Consider the following 27,005-nt stretch of genomic DNA (forward strand, 5'->3'; position numbering starts at 1 on the left):
GGTATGAGTCAAAGTATGACTCGAAAACGATCACGGTGATAGCATGCTTGATCGGATAGAAGAGACAGTTGATCTAAGGCGACCGGATCTAACCAGGGATTTCGAAGAATTCGTCAAGTTGTTACGGTAATAGTGGAAATAGTAATTGCTTCTACGGGATTCCCTATCCCTACCCTACTTATATCGTGAATCAATTCGTTCGCGATCAAATCCAGTCTGGCCAGTCTGTGAATGACTTTCGTAACAAGGTTTTGCGAGAATATCCTTCAGTGTGAATCGGTGTAATTTAAAACTGCGCTATTATGCTTGTGTTAATTCTGTTCTGTGCGGTTTTGTTGGCGGGAGTGTGCCCGCAAACTGAGTTCGACGGTGGACTGGCAATTACAACGACGGAATATGCAAATGTCACATCGGAAAATAAGGTAAAGATCGTGGTAAAATTGAGCCGGTAATCCTATTGATTGAATATGTGCTGAAGGTTCGATTGAAACTGCTAACTGTCAAACTATTCATTATCCTCTATCTGATAGACGAGAGTAGTCTTTCTGAATCATACAAAATCTTATAACCATGTCCGCTAGGGATTCACGGCTGGGCTTGATTTTCAAGTTATTTGACTTGAAATCAAGTCAATTAGTTGTTTTTCAATCTCAAGTCAAGTCAAGTATTTATTTATCAAGTACCTACTCGAATCATATCAAGCTACTTGATTTTTAGCAGTTTTATTGTGTAGTGTCACATAAAAATAAAATGATGAAATGAGAAGGAACCTTGCAAAAAAACACTTTTTTTTTATTAAACTTATTGTATGAAAAAATCGAAAATATCAACTTTTTTTTTAAATAAAAACGTGAATAAAATCACTATAAATCATAAGAGAAAAAAAATTGAAAATAAAGTTTCTTAATAGAGAAACCTCCAGTCTTTGTTTGATTTCATAATTTTCCATCCAGGATCTAAGACACATGAGGCATCTTATATGAAGATTTGTCGCCTAACCTAGCAACTTTTCAAAAAACACTTTTTCCTACAACTGCTATGAAAAGTAGCGTATTCTTCATAGTTCACTCAATTTCAAAACTATGTATTGCTCATACTGTGGGAAATATTTTTCCTCACGGCACTTTGCCCACACCTCACTTGGTAGACAAATGAAATTGGGCTTTTGAGTCGTTTCTATGGAAACGCAATAAAGTAACACATACTGTCAACGAAGGCCATTTTGATTTGAATCAAGTCCATTACTTGAATTATTGAAATTTTTGCAGTTGTAGGAAAATTATAGTGTGCAACATGTGGAGTCTTTTTCTCGCTCGTGTGTTTGCGGCACTTGCCTTTCAGGATCGTGCCACAAACTTCCACACTCGCGAGAAAAGTTGGACTTTTCCCACTTGTTGCACAATACATGCCCCGACTTTTCCCTATACGCGTAGGATTTCTCCTCGCCGTCGGCTTCTCACTCCTCGCTAAGAGGAACATTCACTCAATCCCAGATATTTAAAATATCAGAAGGGTAGAGCTCGGTCGTGTCCGGTCTTTGTGGCCCCCCTGGTTCTCGTCGAACTTCTGGTCCTCTTACACGCGATCCTTGGACCTGTCCTTCGCTTCCTAGGAATTTTCTCACCGTCCTTGCAGTACCTAAAAGAACAGATTTTTGCATTATATTACATATATACTCACTAAGTCCTAGTTGCTTAATATTTCTCTTGATATTTTTGGGTACTATTCCTGTTGTTGAGATGATAATTGGAATAGTTCTCGTTGATATTATTCCCCACTGGCGCTTTATCTGAAATTCGAGGTCCTTATATTTTGAAATTTTTTCGACCTCTTTTTGAAGCATGTTGTTGTTATTAGGTATATTATGAGTATTGCTGCCATTATTATGTATTATTATTATTATGTATACTATTATTTATCAAACTTATTGTATAAAAGAACCGAACATATCAACTTTTTTTGAATAGAAACATAAATTAATCACTATAAATCATAACAAAATGAAAAATAATCTATTGACCAAAAATACCTATCAAAAATATCATGTGTGAAATTCGTTAAAAAAAATGATTAAATACAATTTTCTAGTGATACAGATTTCTCGGAAAAAGTAGAAAATGCCTCCTTCCAATATGTGCCGCACCTCTAGAGCAAAACCTGCGGTTTCAAGTTCTTCTGCCCAGGTTCGATTTCATAAAACGCTTGAAAATTTTTTTCTATAGAGTAAAACAATCAATTGATGGGGATGAACCATTATTTTAAATTCGAATGCGTCCATGGCCAACACCAATTAGTTTGATCTAAAAAATCTAAAAAATTTTAAAAAAGATTCAATATTGATGAAAGGAATAAAACATTTGGCTATATGTGAAACGTATAGCCATTTTTCCAATCCACTCTTATAGGAGTTCCGATTTTTTCGAAAAAGTAGAAAATGCCACCTCCGCCCTTTTAGAGCGGACCCTGCGGCTTCAAGTTCTTCTGATGAGTTTCGATTTTATAAAACGAACATTTTGTTTTTTTTTCTTCAAGAAGACAATCGGATGATGCGGATGAATCATTATTTCAAATTCGAATGCGCCCACTCCCAACCCTAGTTAATTCGATATAAAAAATCATCTGTGAAATTCGTTGAAATTGAATAAATTTATTCAATACTTGTAGAAATTCGAATTTCTCAGAAAAAGTATAAAATGCCGCCCTACAATATTTGCACTTCGGTGAAATTCGTTTTGTTTTTTCCTGAGAAAAAATTCAATTCTTTTAAGTTTTATATAAATACGTATAAGTGTGTAATATTTTTTGTGATGTGTGTGATATTTTTTTTGTTTCTATATTCTCGTTTTTCGAGTCTTTTTTTATATTGAACAAAAACATTAATTAATTCCAATGGTTTTTCAAACCTATATTTTCCATGTGGTTCCAGCTTTTAGTATTCTGAAACTACCAAAATCTACCAATAGATTTCATAGAAATGTGAGAAAACTAATAATAAAGTCACACTGGTGAATGCTTCAGTCTCTTGGCGTTCGAGGAATCCCCTTATTCAGTCTATGCGCGTAGGAAATTGCAGAAATATATTCCGTGCGACGCGTGCATATCAAGCTCATGTAATATCAAGAAGCTTGATATCTCAAGTCAATTAATAAATATCTAAAATCAAGTCAAGCCAAGCTCAAGTGTGTAATATTTCACAAGCAATCAAAATATTTCAAATGGTTTAAAAGTAATTCGAATCTTTTAGTAGAAAACTGAATACTAAAATCATGTAAGGTGATAAAACAGTTTATTTTGAATTTCAATTCAGAATTTTGTACTGTTTTATATTCGCGTTTATAAGTGAATAGTTTTTCAATTTTTCTCGCTCTCAAAACACCTTGATATTATCAGGGTTTCTTCCTTAGCATCAACCAGCAAATCCAAGAAGTCTTCATCGGACCTGTACAGGGTGTTTTACGTAAGCGGGTCACTAGATTTTATGGCTTATCACAATGGTAGTATTTTTAATGGGCTATCCAAATATGTTATTGAAAAAACTCTCAAACTTAGGCAAGAAAAGCTTTTGAGGAAAAACCGTTTTCCCAAAAAAAAATTGCGTTTCAAGTTTGACTGGTTTTCCGAATAAGAAGATCTTGAGTCAATTTATCACCAATTTTTTCTTCATTTCGACTTCTCGTTCTCCAGAAAACAGAAATGTTTTTCTTGCAAAACATACTTCATAATGTTGTGTAATATTTTCAGAACACTCAATAGTTTATGAATCCTAATATGTAAATAAAGTGGTAGTTTTATATTTATTTCAAGCTATTCCATTCAAAATTAACCTGAGGAAATTTAGATTTTATATTCGGAAAATATATCCATGTTGTCTGTGGTTCAATAAATATTTGATTGTCAAATTTTAAAGTAATCTCATAAAATCCCATTTTGAAGTGTTGAGTATAAAATTGAAGGAAAAGTCTATAAAACACTTCTCTTAGGTACAATATATTGTACCTAAGAGTATAATCTTTTTCAGAATCTTTGGTTTGATAATGGGAATACGCCGAAACATATAACCGGATGATTTAATATACAAGGTTCCAACAACAGAAGTGTTTTATAGACTTTTCGTTCAATTTTAAATTTTAAAGTTTTCAATTTCGATTATAAAAGCTAAAATATAAAATTTTCATTCAAAGCTTTCAATATGTTCACTCCTAAAGAAAGATGTGATATTTCGGAAATATATCAATAATAACACAAATGCTGTTTTGGCAAGGCAGGACTTATAACACTGCATTCAAATAGATTAAATATTCCGCATATAGAACGTTTTTTCATAAACTCAATGAGCAATGGAGAAATGCAGGAACGATATAGAACAATAGACAACGTGGATAAACTTTCCTTATATTGAATCTGAATTTCCTCAGGTTGATTTTGAATGAAATTGTTTGAAATAAATTTAAAACTACCACTTTATTCACATAGTCGAATTCAGAATTGATTGAGCATACAGAATATTATGAAGTATATTTTGTTCAAATGAAGAAATAATTGGTGAGAAATCGTCTATAAATCTTCCTATTTTGAAAATCAGTCATATTTGCTGGAAGGATAATCCAACGACCCGCTTACGTGAAACACCCTGTACTTCATTCAAATTATCCAACATGTAGTTAAAATTCAGAAAAAAATAGTTGAGGAACACGAAATTTATGAATTACCAAATGATTATCTCTCAGTACTGAGAAGACAATAATTCTCCTCGATGCGAGATGATTATACGAATGAACAATGGAATGAATATAAAAAATTTTCAGAAATGAGTTTGACATCGAAAAGTTTTTTCACCTTTCTACTCAGGGATTCACTGAACAGATCGCTCTATCATTTCGTTAGTGTTGTATTTTAAGAATTTTGATCCGGAAATGGTCTCAAACGATAGTGGATAACGAATCCGTCCTCAAATTCGGTTCTGTCTGTCCGTCCAGCCGTAAACATAGGTAACTGCCGAACGAAAAAAGCCACAAACTTGAAATATGAATGGAAATAATCTGGCTAGGTGTTCCGTAAATACGTCGGTTGGATCGAGATAAAAAATTGTATTTTAATGATACCTAATTAGGAAGAATGACAAGTGTAACCTTCGTGCAAATTTTCATGTTGATCGTTCGATCTGAACCATAGAAAAATAAAGAAGAATATCGAAAAAAATTGCTCATTATTTCCGAGACCACACAAGTAAGTAAAAACTCACCTTGCCCATGTCTCTCAACAATTCGCATGAAGTTATAAAAATTTTCATCCAGTTAAGTACCAGCGACCAAGTCAGATAAGATGAAAAACTGAAGGTTTTGTCTGTTCGCTACACATTTGAAAAGGTAACCGGTTGAGTGTAGCGCATCGGCTCTTGGGTATTATCGAGATTTATATTTAAACATCACTAAAATATTAATCAATTCATGAAATTTTATAAAATATATATTTATGGAATATGATTTACATGATATATACACTTCATTTAATGGGTCCATGTCTTCCCCTGAAGGCGTCGCTTTCCTGCTTATAACCTTATATTATATTATTTATAAGATAAAATCGTAATTGGAACTTTATGTAATTATAATTCAATGATAGTACTGAACTGGTCACTTCCTGAAACTCCAATTTCAGTCGAAAGGAGCCTTCACAGTGAATATACGGAAAAATCGGTACAGAAGGCTAACATTCCAATAAATTTCAACTGTTGTTTGATCGATCGCTCTGAAGAAGAGGAATTTTCTTGGAAACAGGTGGTTATATTATTTTCGAAATAGGTATTATTCTTTCTTGAAGTTAATTTGTAGCGTAACATTTGTCAGCACTAAGTTGGGTCAAAACAGAATATGTTGTCCACTGGAGTCAACCAAACTGTTTCAATGAAAGATATGAGGTTCTACTACTGATTTTCAAAGAGGAGGTACACCTAATTAATCTGACAAACAAAAAACTTCCCTTCATAATTCATCAAAAACATCGATATAAGTTTAAAAACATAATTCACTACTGTTACTATCAGCATCCATGGAAGAAGAAAACTGTCCAAATTCCCGCAATCACAGTTCTAATAATTCACTACATTTATTAACTCGTAAAATGGAGAGAACTTACGATACGATACCAGGGGAATTCCTTCTAAAGGGTGTTTTTCAGCTGCATGAGAAGTTTCGATGGTTGTTGTCTATGGCTTGATAGTTGGGAATGTCAAACTGTCATTTCTATTCAGTGAAGTTTGGTAATTCATCATCAATCTTTCAACTCCAGATTAACGCTTTCAAATTGTATGGAAATTCACTTTTAGAAAAATAAATCTCTTTGCGAATTTCATAGAGCTCTTTGTTCATTTCACGGTCAATATAGTTGCCCTCTGATTTTACTCTTCGGAATACAATTTCATTAATAAGGCAAAGTGTTAAAGAAATTTCGATACGTCGCCGTTCGCAACTTGTTGGCCTTTGTCTTTTGACTACGTTGAAAATCGTCTGTCGATCACTTTTTATGTGGCTAAGTTGAGTCATTGGTTTATGCAGAAAAACCGGCAAATCTTGGAGTGTCAATATTCAAGCCACCATTGACGTCATACATCCAGATTTATTGGAAAAAATTATGAAAAATTGGACTGATAGAATGGACTATGTAAATCGTAGCCGGAACGGACATATGCCGGAAATCATATTTGAAAAATCAATGTCATAAAATTATCTACCCTAATACAATAACAAAATATTTATTTCAATAATATTTCTGTCTTACATCATTATTTAAAGTTCTTTAGATCTTAAAAAAACACAAATTATATCGGTATTCTGATTTCTGCTCTCTGAAGTCAGATTTAAAATTTTATGGGACATCTGCCAATCTCTCGGTGTATGATTGTATCGGAAATTTATCTGGGATGTCATTCATTTTCAAATAGGTTCATATCTATTTCTGAAATCATTTGAAATAGATTAGGCAGATATAAAAAGCTAGTTCCATATATCTTCTTCTTCTTCTTCTTCTTCAGCCCGTTTGAGTCCACTCCTGGACATAGGCCTCTTCCAATCGCTTCCATGTCGTCCTACATTGTGCTGTGAGAATCCAGTTCTTTCCTGCTCGCCTTTGAATGTCATCTCGCCATCTTAACAGGGGTCTGCCAACACTTCTTTTTGTCAGTCGTGGTCTCCACTGCATGATAATTTTCGTCCACTTCACATCATTCCGCGCGACATGACCAGCCCACCGCCATTTACTTCTAGCAGCTTGTTCTACTGCGTCACTTACTCTGGTTTTCGCCCTGATATTTTCATTTGTCTGCCTGTCTCTCAAGCTGATCCCGAGCATTGCTCGTTCCATCGCACGTTGGCAGACTCGCAGTCGTTGTGCGCTTTTCTTTGTTAGGGTAACTGTCTCGAGTCCGTACAACATGACTGGTAACACGCAAGCATCAAATACCTTTCGTTTTAAATTAATTGGCATTTTAGGTTCTTTGAGGATATGTGCCAGATTCCCAAAAGCCGCCCAAGCCAGCCTGATCCTACTCCCTATTTCGGCTGTCTGGTTGTTCTTTCCCAGCATTATGTTGTGACCAAGATAAATATATTCCTCTACAACTTCAAGCACCTTATTATCGACAGTGACACAGATATTGTCTGGGCTCATGATCTTAGTTTTTTGCAGGTTCATTTTTAGGCCTACTATTTGTGACGCTTCCTTCAGGTCAAGTAACATACTGCTAAGCTCCCCTGCAATAGTGCTCATGAGTACAATGTCGTCGGCGAAACGGAGATGATTTAGGTATCTTCCGTCTATATTGACTCCCTTCTGTTGCCATGATAATTTCTTGAAGACATCTTCCAGCGCCAAGGTGAACAATTTCGGAGAGATCGAGTCGCCCTGTCTAACTCCTCTCTGTATTGGGATCTTATCCGTTGTTGTGTTTTCATCTATTTTGACGTGGAGCGTAGCATCTTTGTAGATGTCCTCAATGAGGTTTGTATATCTTGAGTCAATCCTTGCGTTGCTCATTACCTCCATCACCGCCCATGTTTCCAATGAGTCAAATGCTTTCTTGTAATCAACGAAAGCGAGGTGTAACGGGACATTGTACTCTGTACATTTCTCAATAAGCGTGCGTATCGTTTGTATGTGGTCCAATGTACTGAAGCTGCTCCGGAAACCAGCCTGTTCCACAGGTTGATAAAAGTCAAACTTATTATTGAGGCGGTTGGTAATGATTTTGCTGAGGAGCTTATACAAAACGGATAGAAGGCTAATCGGTCTGTAGTTCTCGATGTTGGTTCGGTCCCCTTTTTTGAAGAGGATTATCACCTCGGCATTTCTCCATGTATCGGGAATTTTTCCCTCCTCCAGGCATCTGTTAAAAAGAATAATCAGTGCTTCCATATATCGTATATGCAAAATTTTATTTAATACATATAGAATAATGCGAATGCTTTCAGTAAGATTGTAATTGAAAAACGTTCTTTATCCTCAATTTATGAGAATGCTGATTGTCATTTCAGCGAAAAAATGTATGTGTAATTCGTAGTAAAACCACATTCACGAATGTCAATTTCTGATGTCATCACCTTGGCCGATAATTAAGATTATCGTCCAGGAAGTTATCGTTTTTATTACAGACAGTGATACACAATTTACTATATGACAACTACACCCCAGTTATACAGGGTGATTCACCGTGATGGCCTATTAGACGTTCATAAGAAACTAATTGAAAATTTCTGCTGAAAATGTGCACGTTGGGGTTTGAGACAATGATATTTCTCCCTAAAATAATTTCAGATCGCTACAACTTCCGGTTATACCGAAAACAGACTACTACTTCATTATTTCAAATATTTGTTCGTTGAAACAAATGGCACACTCAATATATTATTGCATCATTAGATAGTTTTTTTCATGACAATTTCAGCAATATGCCATACGTTGGGTAAAAACTCAAGAGACGTTTTGTCAAATTCATCAAAAAATTTCCTGAATTGTTTAGAAGTACGACGCTCTATAAGTCTATAGTAAAGAGACGAAGGAAGTGCATTTCAGTACCTATTTGTATTGTCATAACTATAGTTGAGAGCATCCTATTTGAATTTTTTAAAAATTGGCTCATGTTAACTTCATTATTTCAGTACTACAAAGAATGGAATTTTCACTAAGAAAACATATTTGTCTCAAAAATTTATTTCTTGTTTTATTAACTGACTGCGCCCCTAAAATTTGGCGTCCAAGCAAAATGTCCGGTTTGCCGGTCCTGACGGCGGTCCTGAAAAAGAGCTAGTCAAATATAGAAAAAGATACAGGGTGTTCCATTTGAAAGCATGAAGCTACAATCAATGTGTTGCCCACTCCACACCATATTTTTCATTTTGTGAAATTATTTTAAAAAACTCTAGTCAATTTCGTGAAATTTTTGTAGAAAACATTTTTTCTACCTCTTTCAGTAACAAAGTTAAAGGAGGGGTCGATTTATGCATGAACTTGCTGTGATATATCTGCATATTTTTTTCAAGAAAAACATCTTTCCACCATTCACCTGCTATAAAATTATAATTCAGTTTCGTCGTCTGTTTCATAGTATAAACGTTTTCTTTCTATGAGGCGTGATTGAAGTATATGGACTATTTATAATGATCCGTGATATTGAACCGAAATATGGGTGCCCAGATATCAGCAGATGTTGTAATATTACTCTTTACACGGACAAATATGTGGTCAATAGTAGTGGCGGAGGTTTCAGTTCCTCTTATCGGCTTATTCATATACGAAATGAATTCGTTCAAATTGAGTGCATTCATATAATCAACAGTGAACGGTAACACATCCTGTAGCAGATCGATATTTATCACTCAAATATATCTCAATGTCTTTTTTCTCTAGGTTGTTTAAGAACATTTCCAAATCCTTGATGTAAGATGACCTGCATATCGCCATGAAGCCCCAATGTATACAATAGTGCCGGAAAGATTTAGAAAAAACTAAACTCAGATATCTTAAACCGTCCACCTCAACCACACCCGAGGTGTACTCTCTTTCACCTATACAACCGTTCTATCGCATTTATTTAGATATGACTCATTGCAAAAAACATTGTAGCCGGGTAATATAACATCATCTGAATTTGATATATTAACTGTCTCAGACAACGCAATAACATCAAGTGAATCATTCAAGGCCTCAACGTAAACCAGGAGCTCGTCAAAATGTCTCCTCAAACTTCTTATTAGAGATGCATTCAAGTCAAACTGGTTTGATTTTACTCTTGACTCGACTCGACTTGAAAATCAAACTTTTCATGTAAAAAAGGGTTGACTTGACTCGATTTCTTTATCTTTAGCTTTGGCCTAAATCCTGTTTTTCGATGACAGTGTTCAACATTTCCAATCATTCACGCGTTAAATCCTTCTTCACTACTCCAGGTCCTTAAAAAATTTTTTTCTTCGAGTGAATTATCTCCTTGATGTCTTGGATTCTGAGCTTGAGTAGAATACCTCTTCTTCCATCCTTTGCTGCACCAAAACGATGACACAAAACAACATCTGTTTCCCTTAGGTCTACTTTCAACTCTCCCTTAATCGACTCCAGTCCTTTCATTCTAGTATTTTCACCACCTAAACATTATAAGTTCTCGGCTAGATTGATCCATAAATTCAATTCTCTCCTAATGTTGGAGCATTTTCTCTTGAGTTTTATCTTATTTATGTTCAAAATCTGCAAAATTTGTTGCAAATTGACTCTATATCACCACCACTGTTGCTTGTAGTTTCAGCAGCGTATCTTTCAATTTTTCTTTGTAATGGCTCTCGAAACTTTTTCAGCGATTGCTTTATTATTTTTTGAGGCTTTAGACAATGATTCAGCTACCGTTTTCTCGATTTCCTTTCGACTTCCCTTGCAATAATCATTTTTGTGAGAAGTGCTTTCCACACTTCTAATATTAACTCAGACAACTGAAGAACTTTATTACACCATTATAACTTTGGGAGAAACAAAATTACAGGGAGTGAATATAAACGATGTTACTCATTCGCTTGCCATATGATGAATGTAGATGAATTCGTAGTAAAACGAACTATGTATTGAAAACCCTGGTCTACATTGAAAACCAGCACCAAATAAGGAGTTATGAGGAAAATTTTCACCGGAATTAAACGAAATTCGAAATGAATATTCAGCGAAACACTTCACGTAGATAAAATTCCTTTTGCAATTAGTTGTGTCAATGTCGTCTTCCAGATTCATATTGACTAATACAAATACAAATGATCGATCAGATATGTCGTTCCACTTAAATTCAATAAAAGTTTGGATGTACCATCATATAAGTTTCACATTGCTACAAACTGAGGTACAAAGTAATTCGTGAATAAGTGCTTTTAGTTTCATAACATTAATTCAATACTTTCGAGTTCTTCAGAATTAAAATGATTCAAAATCAATCAAGGAGAAACATATTTGTTGCTTCTCGTAAATTTACAAATTTCGTCTTTTTAATTGAGATAATCCAAAAAGGAATGAAGTAATCTAAGAATCTAGAATCGAGAGCTTGATAGAGAAAATAAAGGACCTATTTTCAAGTCCTCGGTCTTCATTGAAAACCTTGATTCAATAAGAAGTTCTGGTAAAAGATTTCAATGAAATTGAACGAAATTCGAAACGAATATTCATCAGAATATTCCACGTTAATTACTATGCAATGTCGTCTTCCAGATTCCTATCGACGTCGACGTTATAAAAATGATAAATTCTGCAGGTATATCATTTCCATTGATGTGCATTGAAAGTTTGGATGTATCATATGTATTTTGCAGTGCTCATAACTGAGGTACCCAGTAAATGTTCAATATGAAAATATAAGCGCTTTTAGTGTCATAACATTAATTCAATTTTTGAAAGTTATGCCAAATTAATAATTTAACATCATTCAAGAAAAAACATGTTAGTTGCTTCTTGTGAAATTTACACATTTAATGTTTTTAACTTTGAGAATCACTAAAATAATGAATATACAAACTGACAAATAAACTGGAACACCCAGAAGGAGCTGTTTAAATTTATTTTTTTTTGGAGAACATAGATGGTATAGCAAGAAGTAAATGTCTACCTTCGGTGGCACAGTGGTTTGGGAGACGGCTGTGATACATGTAAGAGTAGCTTCAAGCTAAATGTCGCCTTGTTGTATTTAATTGAAGAATAAAGTCGTTTAAAAAAAAAAAAAAAAAAAAGACTGAAATTTGCAGAAAAAATTGAGGGTGTACAATTTTTTCAAATAAATTTGTTAATAATGTGTTTGCCCACCGAGATTATCTATACACTCTACAACAAGTGTCGGCATTGATGCAATAAGTTGGTCTATTTCTTTTTGAGGGATACTATCCCCAGCTACTTCAGGTCTCAGAGCCGCAAAAGTCCTTGGGGACTGGGGTAAATTTACAAGCCTTCTACTTATGATGTCCAAAACATGCTCTATAGGTGAAAGATAGGGGAATCTCGGAGGCCATGGCAAAAGTTTCACATGGGTCGCTTCGAAAAAGTTTAAACTAACTCTGTCAATATGAGGTCGGGCATTATCTTGCTGAAATATTGGATTCTTGAGCCTGTTAAAGTAAGGGAGAACATATGGCTCCACTATTTTTTTACATGTGCTCTAGGCATTCTAACAGGAACTAAACATGGACTTTGGGTCTCCTCGAACAGCAGGTTTGTTGTAAAATTTAAAAAACCTGCAAAAAACGACTACAATATTTAAGTAACGAAAATTGTTTACATGAAAAAACCTTCACGGTTTTTTTTTTCCAAATTCAATAATTGCTTGCTAAACTAGGTATATATGTTTTACAAAAAAAAAATTGAAATTTAAACAGCTCCTTCTGGGTGTTGCAGTTTCTTTTTAAGTTTAATATACAGTACTTATTATTAATGAAGAGAATCAACAACCTAGTAAAAGAAATCTCTCGATCTTTCATCGTTAGGTTGACTGAAAAACTATAGAAGCTATTTAAAATTGCAGTTAAACCAAACTAGTTGTTGAAGTCCTTGGTCCTTATTGGATACCCGTACCCAGTAAGGAGTTCTGAGAAGAAATTTCACTCGAATTAAACGAAATTCGATAACAATGCTCAATGAAACACTTCACAGAAATTCTTGTATAATAAGTAGGGTCAATGTCATCTCTCAGGTTCATAGTTACGTAACAAATTATTAATTCAACAGGTGTGTCGTCTCACTGATGTTCATTGAAAGTTTTGGATATACCATATGAGTTTTGCATCGCACATATAGTTTTTTATGAAAATTTGGTTTGTGGGGTTTTTGACAATGATCTTTCTCCCTAGAATATTTTTATACTTCTACAATTTCCGGTCATACCGGAAACGTACTACCACTTCCTAATTTAAAATAGCACACCTAGTATATTATTGCATCATAAATAGCTTTTTTGCTTACAATTTCAGCAATATGTCATACTTTGGGTATGGCATTCATTCACGAGTTAATGGGACTCCCATGTTTTTGAATATTTCTACAGAAAAAAGTTTTTTTCGGAAAAAACTTCGATTCTGCAAACATGTATCATGAAAAGACTGTTTGCGGTTTGGACCAAAATAGTACAGGGTGTTTATGAGATGATCATGAACTCGGACAACTCAAATCTATGGAAACTCAAGATTTTCAAATTAAAACCTATATTTTTCAATATTTCAGTCAATTTTTCGACATCTATTCAAGTGATGTTTGATCTTCAGATCATCTCAGTCAATTCTCAAGTTTAAAAGGTCAAAGAAAACCTCCTCATCTCCTTCCTTTCCTCTAAGTGGCAAATCATGAGTTCCATCAAATATGATACAAGAAATACTCAATGATAATATTTGTTTGTATTATTCAATCATCTCAATTGAAAAATAATGGCTCACCTGGCTTAGATAAAATATCGTCGTTTCTTCTAAAGAGATCTATAAGTACATTGTTGGTCGTATAGACGTAGTACACATTATCAATATCAGCTTCATCAACGAAGATCTTCCTCGACATTAGAAGGATTTTTCAAGTCAGAAGGTCATAAAGAAATCGGGAATCATCGTCCTATATCCCTGATAAATAATTTCGCTTATCTTTTTGAGCAGGCGGTAAAGGAAAGACTAGTTAGGTTTCTGAACGAAAATAAAATAGTTTCGGAGATACAGTATGGCTTTATAAAAGGTTCGAGCACTGAGGATGCAGTTTCTGAACTTTTAAAACATGGAGTTGAGGCCGAGGATGATTCCAAGAAGTGTTTGGCAGCCTCTTGGATTTGTCTAGGGCAATTAACACTGGGTCCCATGATATTTTGCTCAATAAAGTCGAAGACTGTGGAATTCAAGGTTCTGCTCCTGCACAACCTATTATTAAACTATTTGGAGGGTAAAATTGGAAATCAGATGAGTTCTGCGACGGAGGTGAAGGTGGGTATTCCCCAGGGAACGGTGATCGGACCTATTCTTTCTTTACTATATATGATATATGGATGAAATCACTAAAATTTCATTCAGAGATTAAAGATTTTGAGGGGTCTCTAAGACTTTTAGACTCACGTAAAAAATAAAGTATTTGCTAATGCTCCACAATTGATTTACGATCTTGAAGATGCATCGGAAAGAATGGAAAAGATGAAGAGTACATCCGCAAATGTGCAATAATGAAGATAATATATACAGGGTGATTCACCGCGATGGCCTATTAGACGTTTATGGAGAACTAATCATGGCTTTTGGGCTGAAATTTTGCATGTTGCAATGATCTTCATTCCTAAACCCGCAATAGGTTAGGCGACAAATCTATAAGATGCGTCATGTGATGAAAAATTATGAAATCAAACAAAGCCTGGAGGTTTCATAATATTAAGAAACTTATTAATTTTATGTTTATTTTTTAATTATTTTTTGGGGAAATGATATTTTTGGTTCTTTAATATAATAAGTTCAATAAATAAATGTGTATTTTGCAAGGTTCCTTCTCATATCACCTTTTTCCTATGTGACAATACACAATAAAAGTGCTGAAAATCAAATATCTCGATATGATTCAAGTACTTGATAAAAAAATACTTGACTTGACTCGAGATTGAAAAATGACTACTTGACTATAACTATACGGCCAGATTTATTGAGAGAAGTTGTGAAAAATTGGACTAATCAAATGTAGCCGCGGCTGACATATGCCGAAAATTATATTTAAAAAATAAATGCCATGAAATTATTTACGAGATTATAACAATAGGAAAATAATTCCAACAATATTTCTGTCTTGTACTATTATTTGAAGTTCCCAAGATCTTAAAGAAACAACCATTATAAGATTTCCTCTCAATGAAACTTCAGAGGTGCATTAACAATTTTTGTTGTTGTTTGCAGACCACTGTTCGGCTACCGAAATGCTGCCCACAAGGATTGGCCGTTGGGGCCGGCAGTTGCAACCAATCAACTGTTCTGTTTCAGCCAAACTTCAAGGTCTACAACCATAACGAAACAGCTTTCGACGATGTACCAATGGATCCCGATCTGATTGCAATTGATACATACGTTAACGATCCCTGCCAAGTCCACAAGTGAGTAACCGTGAAAAAATCATTCACCTGCCAGATAACAATTTATCACAGATTACTTTACTATTTCAGACCTCAGTTGATTTCGAGGCCTTGAGATTTGTTTATTACAATATTCCTTGAGTAGGTGCAATATAGATATACCGATATATCACACGTTTATATTCACGTTTCAACAAATCAGAAATGCAATACCTTTTTTCTCTCCTTCGAATTCGTGGTGAAATTTATTTTATCTACTCCTATTGAATTATATATTCATTATTCAACTGCTTTTGAGCAATTAATAGTATCTATTAACAACAAACTGCGTGAGTTATAATAGCTCACTACTATAACTCACAATAATAAATCGGAAAAGATGGATCTGTGCTTCTATACTTCTCTGCTTCTATTCGATTTGTCGACAGGGAACAATCCATTATTGATATTGAGGGGAGGAATGTCCGAGGGAATGTCACTTTAATAATTTTTACGTTTTCAAATTTAGTTTATATCTATCTAATTATTGGAAATGTTTTGCTGAAAACGATTAATTCAGATAGTGAAGATGAAATAATATATATTTCCAAAAGACAAACAGCTTATGTTACCATACAGAATTACTTGCCCGAAAAAGATATAAAGGAGTTTACAAAAATTTTCAAGATTGGTGTAGCAGTAAGAACATTAAGTCATCGTTTGCAGGGAATATTTTTTGATATATTTTAGTGCATTGTTATAGGCAACTATTAAGGTTTTCCAATAAAGTTCTATCTCTGTACTCTCTACTGGATTCGAGCTAGCCGTTTCCATCTCTCTTGTACTCGGGATCGAACACAAATGTTCACTTTTCGTTCCTTCTGTCTATATCTAAGTATGTATTTGTTTCTTAGTATTTATTGATATAGTCGTAGTTAAAGTATAGTATTCAACTTGCGGTAATAGTCATAACTCGCTTGATGAATTACAGCACTCGCCTGCGGCTCGTGCTGCAAACTTCATCTGCGTGAGTTATGACCTACATTACCGCTCGTTGAATAATATACTAATTTATCCTGCTTACAGTGAGCAACATAAGGCTTGGGATATTCAGTGTTTGTGATTCAAATGCGCCAGCTGAATTAATTGAAAAAATAAAATCCGCTAATCTGCCCAAAGAGATTTTCTGAAATTGTTCAAGAATGCCTACTTTCTTCTCGGAGCAATTGTTTTTCAGTTTCAATTTATTTGATGCATGATCAATTAGGAAAGAAAATGGAAGACATACTCATTTTCATATAATTGTATTTTAAGACTTTCGATTTTGACACTATCATCATGTCAGCTGAAAATAAGATATAAAAACAAAATTACAACACGATAACATGTACAATTTTTATAAAAGTTTTTTCACAGTGATAATGTCTGATATAAACAAAATGATGTAATATTAACTCACCGTCAATGAAATAAGTATATTTTTTTAAAAGACATTAAATATATTATAATATTTCTTTGAGAAATTGGTTCCACTTATACAGGGTGTTTCAAATTAAGTCGGCATCATTGCTAACTCCGTTATTATTGATGCTACGATGTCGGTTAAATGGGCAAACTAGTAGCATTTTTAGAGGTCTTCTCGATGTGAAAACAAAAATAAAATTGACAGTCGCGTTGTCATAATATTTCATAAAATGATATTTTTGCAATGGAACACCCTATATTTTTTCATGCATTTCGATTGGTAATAACATTCTCAACAACAAAACTCCATAGCTGGTATTAATTTTCTACGTAGAATTCAATGACTTTAATTGAATTTTCCGCCAACTGACTTCTCATGAGATATCGCTATGATTTTTTTTTCAAATGAAACACCCCGTTTATTTTTACAATTTTCGATAGAACTGAAAATTACTATTTCAAAAATAGAGCATACTTGATATTTTTCTGATGTCATGTTCGATGTCCAAACTGCTGGCCGGCTAGGTTGCCTGACCTAACGTCTATGGGCTTTTACCTCTACATCTTTGGTGTTTTTAGGCCTGATGAAGAAGATGAAAATCTGCGAAACGTCACTAAATATATTTCAAAAGTTCTTCAGTGTTTGTCCTTATTTCCACAAAGAAAAAACCCTTTTTTGGTTTATATTCAAGAATTTTATCCTGTTATAGATTTCCTGTGGCTCCTGACGAAAATGCTTTCATACTTCGGAATGGATCGCTACTGCTAGGCGGTTTGGGAGAATATGATGGTATTCTAGGGCATGATCGATTTTGTATCGACAACCTCAACGTGATGCCCGATGATGAAACGGTGTATATGTTTGTCTGTGTTAAAGAACAAGAGGTAGATCTCCCGAAATGGGCATTCTCCATTTACATATTTTGTAAGTATTCGAACTTATTTTTACAGAGCATTGTTGATAGACTTTCGAGCCAAGCTTCTAAGAGTTCCTAGAAGAAAATTCATAAATGTCATGCATCTGTATTGAATTGTAATCGGCTGAGAGTTTAAATTTTCTAATCCTTTTATATTTATATTTTTTCAGTCACTTCATGTTCTGCTATCCTCTTAGCTTCATCGGCTATATTCTTTTACCTCCAAGACATACAAGGTCCTCATAAGAAATCTTACATAGCTTATGCATCTTCGATGAGTCTAACCTACTTCATCATCGTTTTAGTACAGTATTTATCTTGGAGCTGCAACTTCTTCGGTAAGTTTGATATATTTTATAATTTATTTCTTAATTATCGCTGATGGAGAGGCTAAGAAATGAATATTTTTCAGGTTTGCTTCTTCAGTTTTTCGTGACATTATCTTATTGCTGGTTAGCCGTATTGTGTTTTGATCTTGCCTATAGCATTTAGTAAGTATCCTAAGAAATATCTAACTATTAATTGATGTTTTGTAGAGAAAGTTGATTATTGTGATATTTAGATATTATTTCTTTCGGTAAAAAGTTTAGTAAAAGACTCATATAAATTTTATTATTTTATTTCGTTTTGTCAATATGAGGCTAGATTCAATAACTTCGAAGAAAAATATTTCAACTTTCCTGAAATATTTCGCTTCAGCTTAGAAGCTAGTCTTTAAGTTGTTTTCACGTTAAAAACTTAATATCTAATCAAGAAAACCTACTCATTCAAGTCCTGTTTGAAAACTAGTTTATCTTCTGACATTCCTGTATAAAAATTAAAAACAGATAATAAAGACATTTTTTTCAGTTTCCTCAGTAGCAAGGAACCTTCAGATCATACCAACACCTACATAAAGACTACCACAGCATTTGCAGCTATATTTCTGTTGATATCTATATGTAACAATTTCACACCTGACATACCATTCAGCTTCTTCAAGCCTCAATTCGGCAGAACAGATTGTGTGAAATTTGGTAAGAACATTATCTAACTCAATCGCGTAAAAGTTAATTATGATAACGAGATTTGATAAAAAAGGCCTATATTTTTATTTCCTTGATATAGATCATTGTTTGGATAACAGATTTGATCTGTCGAAATTTCCATGTAGTTTGGTAATATGACAGTTGGAGTCATTAATATCTGATAAGTAAGAGCAAAATATTGATCTGGAAAAATGTTTTCGAGACAGAACCGTCGCTAGGGGGTGGCAGGGTAGGCACTCGCCTAGGTATGCAAAATTCAAAGGCGGCATTTCAAGATTCTCTCACATGTGTAGAAATTCAAAGTATCGAATGAGGTTTAATTCGGTCGTCAACAACACGAAAGGAATACCGACAAATTTAATTAACATTAAAAACCATCAAAGGTGCCGCATTATGTTTCAAACTCATTAATATCCAGATGTCACGTATTCTCTTCATGGTGCTGTTTACGAGTTATTGATGGTTAAAAAAACACATGCACTATTCAGGCTGGTCGGCGTTTGGTTTGACAAACGATGTCGAATTTTATTGCCACTTGGGACGGCTTCTGAATCATTCATTCTTTTCAATTCTCCAGTCAGAATATTGATTCTTCAGAATGGAATGCAAAATATACGAGGAACGATTTCATTTTACCAATTCCAAGTTATTCTTCTCAAAAAATATAAAAAGTTTTATTATTTCATACCACATTCCACTATATTATAATATTTTTTACATCAAATTAACTAGTGTTGCACTAGGGTGCATTCGAATTTAAAATAATGGTTCATCCACATAATCCAATTGTTTTACTCGATTATCTTAAAGAAAAAAATAGAAAATGCTCTTTATAAAGTCAAAACTGAGCAGAAGAACCTAAAACCGCAGAACTCGTTCTAGAGGGGCAGCAAATAATGTAGGGCGACCTTATCTACTTTTTCCGAGAAATCTGGATTCCTGGAAGAATGAATTCAATATTTTTTTTCAACGAATTTCACAAATTATTTTTTTTATCAGATTCACTACTATTGAATATCTTCACATCGAGAATGTCTGTAACATCTATTCAAATCAAAAATAATGGTTTGTCTGCATCTTTCGTTTGTTTTATTCAATCATATCAAAAAAAAAAAAAAAAAATTAAATGCTCGAGCCTTTAATGCAGTCAAAACACAGCAGAAGAATCTGAAACCTGAATACAATCATGTAATAATTCATCATTCATTTATAAGAATTTGGTTGAGCACGTTTATTGTGTATTACATTCCAAGTTTCCTAAATTATCTATTCGATTTAAATTTGAATCCATAAGAAATAATCACACTTAAAATACAATTTTTTTTGTTGAAACACACTTTTTATAAAAAATGTGTGGAGTTTTCGACACTAAATCTACGAATAAAAATTCACGAATCCAATACCTCCTTTTCCCGCTCTTTTGCTCAGTTTAAAACCTATGAGGGTGTCTACGACCTGTATATTTGTCTGGACCCCAGAAACGCTAGAGCGGGCCCTGGAGCCCGACTATCCAATATTAATTTTTAGCATTCTGCAGAGTTAGATCCTCTTAGGTTAGGTTAGCTTAGAGCGGCAAATTGGCTCTCTGCCTAGGGCGGCAGTTTGCCTAGCGACGGCCCTGTTTCGATATGAAGCATTTTCACACCATCAAATTGTTGCCTTCTCACTAATAACATGTCTTTCAGTAAGTCCAGGTCCTGGCGCCCAGATGGCACCGCTAGAGTCATATCATGGCAGAGTAACTATATACTAGTACATATCATAGTATAGGGAGAGGATAGTAAGCCAGTATAGTGCTTTTTTCGATTTTGTTGATGTTGAGCGCCATCTAGTTGTACACACGTTTTACTCGAATTTTACTGTAAAAAATTGGTCCGTAAAGTGGAGCCCTCTGAAAAAATCGGTGTTATTTTGAAGAACCAAAATATTTGAAATAGAGTGGTCAGAAGATTTCTATATTTTGATATTTTTTCTGCTCTGTAATAAGCATTTACGCAAGTGGCGTGTATTTGTGATAACTTAATAATTACATAAAAATTGCTGGCAATGTCATGCGACCCCTTTTCAACCACGCCACTGAATGAATTATCGTATTATTTCTGCGCCATCTATAGCTCATGATTCAGCGCTATCTATTATCGAGTTACTTCTCCAAATCCAAATCCAACTACAGTAGCGACGACTATTTCCTTGCCGTCAAACGGCGGTTGGCTTACTATTATTTCCTTATACTATGTACATATATGTATAGTGGCTGTACCTATCACATTTTCTCATAAGTTCCAAGACTACCAAGCTTCAAAAGAAGCGTGTCGAAATGTTGAAAAATAGAGTTAAATCTAGATAGAAATATTGAAGGTCAAGTGACGTTACAATTGTTGTTGTTTGAAAAATAGATAAAAACAAGTTTCTTGTATCGATAGAAAACTGTTTTTCGATTGAAAAATATTGTTGAAACAAAGCAATAGCTTGATAAGTGTTATTCAGACTCTACAATCGATAACAATAATTAAAGGGTGCTCCAGGTATAGAAATTTGGCACTAATGAAGAAATGATTGCCTTGATTGAAGCCTGACCTCCTCCAGAAAAGGCATTGAAATAAAATTATTAAATATTAGAGGACCTGAAGGACCTGGATTTATTGAGTTGTTAGTTAATATAGATCATACTCGTATCATAGTGTATTTTGAATTTGATCAATTTCCTCAATCGTATCATTACCTAATAATTGATTTAAATAATATTCATTTCAGAGAACCAGCGTACTTCGTTATTTTTCGTACCCATAGGCATATCTATTTTAATATCAGTACTGAGTCTGTGTTACAGTCTGATTCGGATGAATCAGAATAGATATCACAGTGGTAGTGAAGAAATACATCAATGGAAGAAAGTGTCTAAAAAATACAGTTACATGTAAGTATCGAACAATTCGTTTAAATCTCAGTAGGTCAAACACCTTAGAAAATATTGACAAACCCACGAATTTACCTTGAACAGTCCGATGGATTACCTCATCAACAAAATGAAATATTGACTTGATATCTGGATAAAAACACTTCATGATAATCTATTTAGTTTTATCGAAAAATCACATCACATTAATATAATCGATATTTCCGTTTGTGAAATCGGAAAATGACCTTCACTTATCATGTGTTTGTTATCTTGAAACAATGAGTAAGTATTTTCTGTTTCGCTTTTTGTTCTTTGAATGAAAATTGAGAATTTATATACCTACTACTCAAGTTAAAAAACTCTGAATGAAAACAAAATATTCCTTGTCCGTATGAATTCATTTCTATTGCCCTCAAAAGTAGACTCAAAATGGATGCGGTTCAGTGGCGGCTTGTCCTATGAGTCAGATGAGGCAGTGCCTCACCAAATTAATTCTGGAAATAATCGAATATTTTATTAATCCATTTTATCCTCAATTTCACATTATACGGTACGGCATTAGCTCTCTGCTGATGTAAACGATTCGAGGCATGCCTCACGCGCTTCCTTGTCTAGCGCGTTATCTACATTGACGCGATGAGAAATCGAGAATATTCCTACGTTTTTGAAGGCTGAGGTTGTCTCCTCGAGAGGGCCAAAGGTCGAACTGCAATTATTCTGCACTATTCGGGTTATCATCTTACCCCTTTCTCAATTAGTTTCAATATTTACAATAATGAAGTTTGTATATCTAATATCTGCAGATAATTTAAAATTATTTCATTGAGGCATACAACATATTATAGATTATCAACTGAATAAACAACTGAAAATCAATATATAGGATATAATATCACAAAAAAACTGATACTGTATTCTGAGTTGGGATTTCAGTAATAAAATAAAAACAAAATGGTAATGTTATGATTAACAAAACATTTTTATAGAATTGACTAGAATTTTCACTTTTCTATAAGTAATATCAATTGCTTATTGGCAGCTGCTGATATGCAAATGTCGCAAATGAATGAATTCACTTGAATCATCACTATCAATGCCAGTACAGGCTGGTATTGATCACTATAAAATTTTCCTATGCAAAATAAACATTTTGTATCTTCTTCATTATAGACGACTCAAAGTCCACAAATGACCTTTTGGCAAGTGCTTTTCCTTTTGTGTTTTTTTCATGAGTAGCTTTTCTGTTTTTTTTATCTTTTCGTAATTATTTAGTTTATTTTTTAGTACTTTCGCTGAATTCATCCTGTAGGTAATCTTCATAAAAAGAATTGTAGAAATATATAGATATACTTTTTTGACAATCATTCGAACCCTAAGTAGTTTAAACAGTATGTTATAATTTAAAGTGTGAGGTGATCCTCAAGGATCATCTTGTACACAAGTTAGGGAATCATCTTGCCCCAAGTACCACTTTTTCGTTCAATATTCGCCAATATAACTTATATGAACGTCATTGTCTTCAAGACGAAATATAATCAAAACTAAACATAGAAGGAAGCCGAAAACATAGAAATCATTGTTATCCAACATTAAAAATAAAAGAAGCATAATTTTACAATTAACCTTAGGTACTTTAGATCAACGGTCAACATTTATATTTTTTACTGTGAATGTCGACTGTTCGCTCGCACCGAAGTAACAAATTGACCTAGGCAGGGGGTGTTAAGGGCTACGTTATGGCATAGAATTCAACTAGAAGGCATTGCTCTTGAACTCGTAATCGAAAGAGATCATCTTACCTGAAGGGATCAATTCTTACACCTTTTCCCTATATTCTAAATCCAATGAATTCTCAATAATAAGACCAAAGCACTGACGTGTAGTCAGTACTGTGAACTCCATGGGTGCAATTAGTGTATTAATGAACCAGCAACCAAAAGCTCCTGACTTCACATTTTGAATTTTTTTGCCTGTGGTATACTTGGAGTTTTTATTTTTATAAATTTTAACGACGCGGTTGCTGTTTTATATCTAAAATCTCAACTAGTTCTTATGTTTTGTTCGATTTTTGAATTCCATACATTCCCGAAGCTAACATCATGGCTTTTCATCAATTTTTTTTCCATTATACCTACTTAATTTTTGTAGTAATGAAATTATTATGTAAAATCTTTCAATATTCTATATGATTTTTTATGATTTTGAGAATGGTATTAAAATCTCAACTCGAGCGGTCTGTTCTGACGGAAATATTGGGAATTTCTTTTCCAACATTCTCTTGAATATTTGTTTAGTTGTGATGAGATTTTTCATTAAATTTGGCAGAAAGCTTCAAATTTTACATTCACTTGTAAACTCCGTGTAATCTGTTGTTATTATTATTATTATTAGATAATTTTATCACTATTCTGCTTGAATTTTCCATTGTTGTGATGCCGCTATCAACACAAAATTTGCAAAAACGAATTGTTATTCCTGATATACATGTTGACTCCCAACCAGAACTGATCATCTAATCACAAATATTGGGAATTTCTTTCACAATTCGATTTTACTTTCCTATGATTCTGATGATGTGATCCGGTCGGAATTTTGCACGTAGTTTGAATGTTATTCAATATAAACTACCAATATCTCAATTTCAAACCCTCCCCAAAACCTTGTCGAAATATTTATAGGTTCAAAGCCCAATCAGCTTTCAACCAAGATTACATTACATTACAGCTGCAACCTCAACAACTTTTTTTTTTCATTATTTCGTTTGTCTATTCAAAATATATTCATAGTTTACTTTTTTCAAATAAGTATTCAATATCTTTATATCCATTAACACCGCCCCCTTTAAAGACTACCATGGATCTGCCAGTGCCAACAATGACTATCGATTAAACTGTGATTGAGTTTAAACTTTGAACTCTGTAAAGGTAAATTACCAAACCTTATTGACATTGTTGAAAGACTTTCATAAAGATTTTCTTCGGGGACTATTATTTATGAGATCTTTACTCGTGAAACGAACATCAAACTTGAAATGTGGGTTGCTGGTTGCTTAACGTTTTTAAGTTCCCATATTGAAACATATAGCTAACCCGATCTCTCCTTGAAATACCACTTGTTGGACATATGATATTGAGGCCCCCTTTGGGTTACGAATTTGCGCATCGTATCAGGTATGTGAATAAGTCTTTCCCGTTTTTTTTCAAATTTTGAGCCTTTATTGTGAAAAAATGGTTACAAATGAATTATTGAAAGTATTGGCCATCGCTAACTACAACTTTTCCCCATCTTTCTGGCAACATACGAATCCCGTTGCGAAAAAATTCGACCGGTTTGGCCTCTATCCAGTCATCCACCCATTTTTTGGCTTCCTCCTAGGAATGGAAGTGCTGGTCAGCCAGGCCATGCGTCATCGATCTGAAGAGAGGGTAATCAGACGGAGCAATGTCTGGACTATACGGCGGGTGGGGTAGGACTTCCCATTTGAGCGTTTCTAAGTATGTTTTCACCGGCTGTGCAACATGTGGGCGAGCATTGTCATGTTGCAAAATAACTTTGTCGTGCCTGTTCAGAAGCTCATAGTAAACCACACCTAGCTGGTCCCACCATATACAGAGCATGAGCTTGGCGCCATGAATATTTGGCTTGGCCGTCGATGATGATGCATGGCCGGGTAGTCCCCATGATTTTCTTCGCTTCGGATTATCGTAACGGATCCACTTTTCATCGCCAGTCACGATACGATGCAGAAAACCCTTTCTTTTATGTCGCTGAAGCAGATGTTCGCAAGTGAAAAAACGCCGTTCGACGTCTCTCAGCTTCAGTTCGTACGGCACCCAATTTCCTTGCTTTTGGATCATTCCCATGGCTTTCAAACGCTTGGAAATGGTTGTTCGGTCAACTCCCAATGCTTCAGCAAGTTCTTCTTGCGTTTGACACGAATCTTCATCAAGCAAAGTCGCCAATTCTTGATCTTCAAAGATTTGCGGCCGCCCGGAACGCTCCTTGTCTTCCACGTCGAAATCGCCACTTTTGAAGCGTCGAAACCATCCGCGAACACTTGAATCATCGACACAACCTTCTCCATAAGCTTCCTGAAGCAACCGATGCGCCTCGGCAGCAGATTTCTTCAAATTGAACCAATAAAGTGAAACTTCCCGCAAATGACGTCGATTCGGCTCAAATTTCGACATTTTCACGATTTCAAAAATTTATGATGCGAAAAAATTTCAACTAATGTGTTAGTGTGGAATTGTTGACAGATGAATAAGCTTTGATTATGACATATGTAACCATTAAATACTCGCACAGTATTGGTGGCGCCATCTCTTACAAAAAACGGGAAAGACTAATTCACACACCTGATAATATCTCAAATCACTAGACTCGCAAGCAAAAATCAGCATCATTCTAGAACTTGTGATGAAAAATGTCTAATGTTTTCCGTTTTATTTTTCTAGGTATGGCAGAAAACTGCTTGTATTCCTCACCATGATCATATGGATTTTCGATGCATTCAGCGATAGCTTCCCTCAGAATTCTTCAATTTCCATCATCATATTGTGTCTACAAGCTTGTCATGGTTTCATCATTGTCCCCTTGTATACGATGACCCCTCTGAGAAGAGTAATTAACGTTAATAATAAACCCAGAATAGAGAATTTAGATGAGCTGCTCGAGGTTGACACTAGTCGGGGAAACCACAGCAACGTGAGAATGATATAAAACCGGATTCTAATATTCTTGGAAAGCTGTGATACTATGATTATTATTTATGAATATAAAGAATAAGTTTCTACGTGATGTCTGTCATGCAAGACTGAAAGATCCTGCGAGAGTCCTTTCATTTATTTATTTATTTATATAAGCAGGAATACATAAATAAATAAATAAATAAATAGCAAGTCTAAAGTAAGGAGCCTCTAAAAACTGGACACATCCACTGCTAGAAAGAAGGAATAATGTAGTTTTATGAATATCATTGTAATTATTGTTAGTTTTTCTATAAATCTCTCAATGCATGTTAAATCGAATATTTTGATAATTTGATTGTTATCAGTACCTGTTCATGTTCATGACAATTATTTTGTAATGGAAGCAGAAGTCGACTTAGTCAATAAATTTTGCTACTACTGTTA

At 34.4% G+C, this 27,005-nt stretch overlaps 1 protein-coding gene across 2 annotated transcripts; it reads left to right on the forward strand.

The window, feature by feature from the left end:
• Positions 1 to 27,005, forward strand: LOC123672839. Of its 2 annotated transcripts, XR_006746369.1 has the most exons (9): positions 1 to 422; positions 15,411 to 15,604; positions 17,737 to 17,951; positions 18,114 to 18,281; positions 18,356 to 18,434; positions 18,793 to 18,959; positions 21,726 to 21,888; positions 26,328 to 26,704; positions 26,772 to 27,005. XR_006746369.1 is itself a non-coding variant. In XM_045607148.1 (8 exons), the coding sequence occupies exons 1-8, from the start codon at positions 303 to 305 to the stop codon at positions 26,590 to 26,592; spliced, it is 1,371 nt and encodes a 456-aa protein (XP_045463104.1). In that variant the 5' UTR covers positions 1 to 302; the 3' UTR covers positions 26,593 to 27,005. The 2 variants fall into 2 exon arrangements, 1 of the variants encoding a protein (XP_045463104.1); XM_045607148.1 differs by having other exon boundaries at positions 26,328 to 27,005.

This window comes from Harmonia axyridis, chromosome 2 (assembly GCF_914767665.1).
Source record: "Harmonia axyridis chromosome 2, icHarAxyr1.1, whole genome shotgun sequence".
NCBI lineage: Eukaryota > Metazoa > Arthropoda > Insecta > Coleoptera > Coccinellidae > Harmonia > Harmonia axyridis.

Coding starts and splice junctions, on each gene's coding strand:
- LOC123672839 (XM_045607148.1), top strand. CDS start 303: ATGCTTGTGTTAATTCTGTTCTGTGCGGTTTTGTTGGCGGGAGTGTGC. Junction 18,435..18,792: donor GATCTTGCCTATAGCATTTA/GTAAGTATCCTA, acceptor CATTTTTTTCAG/TTTCCTCAGTAGCAAGGAAC. Junction 21,889..26,327: donor TCTAAAAAATACAGTTACAT/GTAAGTATCGAA, acceptor TTATTTTTCTAG/GTATGGCAGAAAACTGCTTG.